This window comes from Hibiscus syriacus, unplaced genomic scaffold, assembly GCF_006381635.1.
Source record: "Hibiscus syriacus cultivar Baekdansim isolate YM2019G1 unplaced genomic scaffold, ASM638163v2 tig00110328_pilon, whole genome shotgun sequence".
Classification (NCBI taxonomy): domain Eukaryota; kingdom Viridiplantae; phylum Streptophyta; class Magnoliopsida; order Malvales; family Malvaceae; genus Hibiscus; species Hibiscus syriacus.
The window spans coordinates 8,341,963-8,349,196 of NW_024062685.1; the positions used below are offsets into that span (position 1 = coordinate 8,341,963).

General features: G+C 33.4%; 1 protein-coding gene across 2 annotated transcripts; it reads right to left on the minus strand.

The window, feature by feature from the left end:
• Positions 1 to 830: 830 nt before the first annotated feature.
• On the minus strand, positions 831 to 4,136 carry LOC120118664 (serine acetyltransferase 4-like). Of its 2 annotated transcripts, XM_039138677.1 has the most exons (10): positions 3,841 to 4,126; positions 3,149 to 3,346; positions 2,980 to 3,039; positions 2,601 to 2,696; positions 2,492 to 2,516; positions 2,139 to 2,233; positions 1,893 to 2,059; positions 1,719 to 1,792; positions 1,240 to 1,300; positions 831 to 1,130 (listed from the first exon to the last, which is right to left on the minus strand). In XM_039138677.1, coding segments are annotated over exons 1-10 (999 nt in total). In that variant the 5' UTR covers positions 4,063 to 4,126; the 3' UTR covers positions 831 to 1,129. The 2 variants fall into 2 exon arrangements, with proteins under 2 accessions (XP_038994608.1, XP_038994609.1); XM_039138678.1 differs by lacking the exons at positions 831 to 1,130; positions 1,240 to 1,300 and adding an exon at positions 1,481 to 1,557 and having other exon boundaries at positions 1,661 to 1,792; positions 3,841 to 4,136.
• Positions 4,137 to 7,234: the final 3,098 nt, after the last annotated feature.

Genomic DNA, 7,234 nt, shown 5'->3' on the forward strand with positions numbered 1-7,234 from the left:
GAGTGTTATTGTACTAAGCCACCGTGACGAGACGAAGATATCTATCCCGTTGAATATTTGCGGCCCAGTGACTCCGTTGATTATCTGGTTCCTGGCTCATGGGGTGACAACTTTTAAGGAAGTCGACATAAACACTGCAAGCTGAAAGTCATTTGATCCGGTAAATCAGAGAAGTCCGCCAGGGTCCCCTCATTTGATGGTTTAGAGCAAAGCTGAAACGCCAAGTATTTGCATATATGCGCCAATGAGATGATGAAACGCCAAGCCGTTGAACTAGTGCGCAGAAGAACGTGGGGCATCAGGTGCTCGCATTGTGATCGTCAGGAAAGATCTTATAGGGAACGCAAAAGCGATTACTCCGTCATGCATGACTACAATGTCCATGCTGAGAACAACTCTTTGTAAAACAAACCCTTGTTACGGGATTTGAACATCTTTTGAAGCAAGGAGTGAAGGTCGAAAAAACAGCAAGGTCACCGATGAACGTACCGTTTACATTTCGGAAACCAGAGTTGCTGATTTTTCGACCTCCTTAAATCCTGGTTCGGCATGCTTGATTGGTTAGTGCCTCAGGCTGTTCTTAGGTAGTATGATGATCTATTACAAGCAAAATCTTGGTAAACTGTTGAATATTACAAGCAGGGAACTTTAGCCAAGGCTTTTGTACAACGTTAATCAATGCAATGAAAGGTCGCTTGAATTTTGATTTTTTTTTCTCTTCATCATATTGTTATTACAAAGTCATGTATATATATATCTTAAACTTTGTAGATACATACGTAGCAACGCTTGTCTATTTCCTAATGCTTACATGTTACATCCCCTGTGGACCTCAAAAAAATCAAGAAGAAACTCAGGCTTCGAAATGAATAAAGAAGAAACTCTTGTTCAGTGCACTGCATGATATCCCAACCCAACACAACTAGTGTTGTAAGAACATAAATTTTGTGCTGTCTGATTAGTGACAGTGACGTCATTTCATGGGGCAAAGTAATATCAATTGACCCATATTCCTATATTATGTAGATTCCTGTCTTATTTGTCTTGCAGACAAACTACAACCATTTAACAAATTGCAACCGGCAGTGGACATCAATTCCCCCCATCTTCGTTTTCATCATCCAATGGCTCTGAAAAATAAGGTAGAGTTTTTCAGAATCCAACTATCCAGATATGTTTGAAATTATAATTGCAAAAACACCTTGGTCATTTTTTCTTTAAAATATAAAGAATACTTACCATTTCGATCTTCCATCTCTCGATCCAACAGCTACATGTTTAAAAAATTCTTTGGTAGCATCTGCAAGTTCATCATAGCAACCAGTAACGAAACGAACTAAAGCAAAGATGGCGTTCATTTACACCATCGAAGTTATAACAATATTCCAGGCCATGAGTTCAATTACGACAAAACACGGCAAAAAATAGTAAAGTCATTTTGTCATGAAGATTATCAATTGAAAATGAAAGTAATTTTCCTTTAAATCATTTTTGTATTTTCTAATGGAACTAACCCCACATTTTATGCAGCTTCCGGAAGATATAACCTAACCAAGACGATATAAGTTAAAGCTGAATCTGTTGGCAGAAAAAAAAAATCTCTGAACTTAGAGTGCAAGTTCAGACAACTACTGTTAGTTCCATACTAGACGAGTCCAAATTATTTCACTGGGTCAAATGTTCTTTTATGGTGTTTAACATTCATGCACAAGACCTACCGTGATTCATTGTCAAAGATGGATCTTGCTCATCTATGGATCCAATAACTTGTGCCGGTGTACCTGCTACCATACTTCAAAACACCCCAAGAAGACATATCAAACATTTAGGATTCAGTCATTAAATTTCAAACAAGGTGTAATCATGAATATTTGGGAAAGTTACAAAGGTACCTATGTGGAGGAACATGTTTTAATACAAGTGAACCGGCAGCAACCATTGCACCTTCACCTATTTTTATATTCCCAAGTACAGTTACACATGCACCGAGTAGTGCAAGGTCACCAACTTTTGGATGGCGATCACCAGTTTCCTTCCCAGTCCCACCCAATGTCACTCCCTGAAAGAAAGTGTCTTATAATGTAATTGAACAGAAGGACCTTCCATACCATAGATGCAATTAAAACGAAGTGGCTTACATGCATCAATGAAACACGATTGCCTATAACCGCTGTTTCACCAATAACAACACCAGTCCCGTGATCCAATAATATACCGTCTCCAATTTTTGCAGCTACATAAAGTCACGAAATATGAAAGGATGTTTAGATATACTCTTACGTGAGAACTGGGATAAAACTGAATAAACAAAAATCACTTTGTAAACCCTCAAAAAGAAAGATAATATAAGCTGTTTCATGCAACGAAACACAGAATTGTAACTCTTTTCCCCTTTTTATAAATAGAAGTCGTATGGAACTTAATAACGAGAGATTATATATTGTGAAAGGCATGAGAAACATGATACGATTAAAGTATAAAACATATATACCTGGATGTATGTCAACTCCAAAAACCTGAAAAGCATGTGAAAGATGTATCAAAATGGCATGCAAAAAAAATGCATAAGCCTAATCAAATAACCAGAAACAAAACTCTACCTCACTAATCCTGCTTTGCAATGCCAGTGCCAACAGTTTTCGCCCTTGCTTCCATAAGGCATGAGCTACTCGATATGACTGAAGAGAATGGTATCCCTGAAAAAGGAGGGAACTTGTAACATATTGGATACGATTGATCACATAGAATGGTGTCCAGAAAAAAGGACACTCAAAGCGCAACAGTTGCTGACAGCCTTTATTTGTCTTATATCTTAAAACATCTTCTCTTTATATCTGAAACCATCTTAAATCAACTATCTTTTTTCACCATAGGGAATACAGAAATCATAGTTTAAACACAAGGGCTGCAAAGTAACAGTTCGGGTAAAAGCTAAGACATAGTATACACGAGAAAGTACCAGTAAAAAGTATATATTACCTTAAGATAGAGTAATGCTGAACTATATGACAAACAAGCAGGATCTCTGTCCATGAATGCCTGCAGAATAACCATTTCCAAATGTAAACACATTTAAAATGATTTTCCGATGAAAACTTCTACAACCAAACATCAAATCTACACTATCTTTTAAAATTAACAAAATTACCTGTACATCCAGGCGAATTGATCTTTGAATATCCCTATCATGTATCATAACATGAGAAAATATATCCATCAGTTGAGTTGCCAAGAGTGTAGGGTTCTGTAGACGATTGGCAAGAACAAAAGCCAAAGCTTGTTCCAAACAATCATGTGCCAAGATACTCGCATACAAGAAGCTGCTTAAAATAGGCTCCTTTTCTGCCTGCAGCAAGTAGCATTCCATCAATTTTACCTCACACAAAAGCATTAGTGATTGATCGTAGAATACATAAGTTGATCCTTCATTTTAAACCATTAGTGATACCTTTAACTTCCTCACAAAAATTGACTGCCACTATTTCAATTTAACGTGCATGTGGATAATAGAAAAACCGAAGCCAGGTTAATAATCAAAACCAAGCAAATCACTCACTCGATTGAAAGATCACCAATGAAAGTCAAGTAACCACGGGAAAAAAAATTATTCATCTTTACACGAAAAAACCCAAGAGACCATCGGCTATCACCTTCTGATTATAGATTGTGCATCCTTTCACAAAACTTAGTCACAAGCAATACGAAGAAAAAAAATCCTCAACAATCAAAATCCCATCACAAACGTATCAAACAGACCATTGGAGCAATACCCAAGAAAAAAGTTCAGGCAAAAAGAAAAAAAGAGGGGGGGGGGGGAAGAATAGCTATGAAATTTGGTACCTCCAACTTGGTCTCCTCTCGCACAGCATCCCAAATTGGGTCGTGATCCGATTTGACAATAGAATCGGTTTGGGGCTCGGTAAGGCTCATTGCATAGACCGGGAACACCTTCTCGAAAGGGAACTGTACAGACTCAAGTGCGTCTTCTGTTTCGTTGAGGGATAGCCCAGTTGAAAGCATCTCGGGAAACGACTCCCAACGATTCTCACTGACACAACCCATTAAAAGATAGAGATAGAAAGGGAAATAAAAGCTAGGGATTGTTTATGAACTAACACTTCAATTCATGAACGAGCAAGAGACGGGAATCTAAAGGACAAGTGGTACAGCGGAGAAGGAACCCTTTTTTGTGTGTCTTGTTTGATGTATGCGTTATTGTGTTAATTCAAGTGTGTTCCTTGTTCTTTGAGGAGACAATGTGGTCTGATAGATTGCGTTTTTTTTTAAAGTAAATTACATTGTTTTTTTAATGAACTTTACTTTATCTCTTATTTAACTTACTATATTTTTAATTTTTTAAATTTACTCTCTGAATTTTATAGATTAAATGAATTTTGTATATTAAATCATTTTATTCACTCTATTGTTATCTCTCTAATATTATGATGATGTGTCATTTTTTATTTTTTTTAATATAAAATAATTAAAAATATAAATGGTAAATTACATTGTTCCCCACTAAATTTTACTCTCACTTTTATTTTGCTTACCTAACTATAAAATAAAAACAGAGGTGGTCGGTTGCCACCGCCGACCACTATTGACAGTCATAGATAGTGATCGTTCGGTCTTAAATTTCATGGATCACTTCGCCTCAACACCTTGAGTTCGAATCTGACCTTCATTTTGTCGAAACTTGCTCCGAAGTTCACGAATCGAATATTGAAAGTAAGGAAGCTGAAATGTTTCGGTTGAGATTCACAGACTTTGGGACATATTCCGGTGAAACAACTACCATATTTGGACTCAGGGAGACGAGACGAACCGACCCATAAATTTTGGGACTGAACGGCCACCATCAACGACGATCGACGATGGCCAAAATGAAAAATGACGTGGTGGTCGATGACGGCAATAGAGAAAAAAGAGGATTCGGAATAACGTCGTTTTGGTATATATTTGAACTTTTCAAAATGACGACGATTTGATACTTGTGTTATGTCATTTTAACCGTTAAAAGTTAACAACAGAATGAGCAAAATGATTCAATATGTAAAGTTCAATGAGCAAAATAGAAAAATCAAAAGTACGGTGAATAAAATAGGAGATAGAATAAAGTTTAGTGAAAACACTTTAATTTACAATTTTTTATTATTGTTATTGTTATTTTGGCTTCTCCCTACGAATGGCTCATATCACGTCTCTTCTTTTTTTCGCCATGGTTTGGAATTTGGGACTTGTGGATTAGGTTTAAAGTCTTCCCCCCCTACATTTTTTAATTTATTATAAATAAGGATAAATTATATGTATTTGGTACTTAAATTATTACTTTTATTTCGTTTTAATATTTATTTTTTTAAAGTGATACCGGACATTTATTTTATGTTTCATTTAAAAACCTAAAAGTGATGTTAATGTGTCACAATAGGGTAATATCACATCATCATTAAAAATAAAAATACTACATCACCGGTTCCGCTAATTTTTTTATCGATGGAGTACCAAATTAAAACACAAACTAAACATTAAGAATGGTTTTGAACAAAAACAAAATTTCAGGTACCAAAATAGAACAAAAATAATAATTTAAGTACTAAATGTGTAATTTATGTTATAAATAAATATTATTTGGGATGTACATTATAATTAAAATCTTATATATTAAATAAGATTTTGATGTACTTTATTATTAAGATTTAAACGTTTATCAATGTTAGAGTTATATATATATATATATATATATAATATCTGTTTCTTACGTCTATAACTATAGAATTGAGAAAAATATTGTATGCAATCCAAATCGAGAAATCAATATAAAATTATCTCTTTATTCTTATATTTTTTTCTATTATTACTTTATTTTATTTATTTCGTAATAGGTTATCAATACAACAAAATTATATTGATTCTCGAGATAAATTGATTTTTAATATTCATTTTAATCTTGTGGTTAATTAAAAATTTATTTGATAATTATTTGATTAGTGAAAGAGGTGAAAGAACCGTCCAGAGTTAGAGGGATGACCAAGATTGAAAGAAGTTGATATAGGAGCATTCATTAGTGATTTAAGCTAAGATATTGTACCCCTAATATTATTGTGCATCATGAAACTCATAAATATAATGTTTTGTGTGTTATGTTCTTATTGAGTATGTTCGAGTGTTAAGATATTGTACCTAATCTTATCGTGTATCATGAAACTCATCATTATTCAAATTTCTTATTTTGCTTAACGAATTTAGTGTCTCATCCAATTTAAAAAAATGGTTTATATTTTATTTAATTATTAAAGTTCAATTAAGTTTAAATGTAATAAATTATTTATTATAAATTAACTCTATTTATAAAATAAATAAAACATAATCTTTTTCATATAATATGGTGTATAATAATTTGTAAATAGGATTAAAACGTCTAGAAAATGACAAACTATGGGGGGAATCGATGGGAGAATGGCATGACAGGAAAAAGGGTGGGTCTCACTGTCCACATCTGCAGTTTCAGAAAATGCAGACCCATCTGTATATGCCCAAATTAACGTCCAGGAGCATTCTTCATTTTTATTATTGGATTTTGCTCGACACTGAGCTGAGGAATGATTATAAAAGCCATCACATGTGATGAATTTTATGTACCTTTATGAATATGTGATGGAAAATGCCAAAACTTGTTTACCTTTTCTTTTCCACTTTCAATGGCTATTCTTTTAACTCGGTTAGAGGGCCAAAACTAGTCTGATACTTGGTAATCCGAGCCGATTAGGCAAGACGAGTCGAGTCTGAGTATTGTTGAATTTAATTAGTTTAAAAATTTTAAAATTAAGTTTAATTTAAATAAAAAATTCACTATTTAAATTCAAAAATAAAAAAAATTAAAATTCGAATCAACTCGAAAACTTACGAACTTAAAACAAAAAATGAAAGAAAAAATACAAAAAAGTCATAATACCAACAAAGAAAAATATATAAAAATTAGAATAAATTAACCACATTAAATAATTATTTCTCCTAAAATTATCGAAGGATAAAACTAGACAATAAATAGTGAAAATAACATCATACATGAAAATAGTTAAAAATCAATCAAACAACTCAAAAAGTAGGGATACAAACAATATCGATGTCAATACCAATATTGAAGATAAAGGATAAATACCATCAAGGCATCAATACTAACATAAAAATAAATATAACGATGATGTAACATTGACAATTGAGTTTGTCACAATTC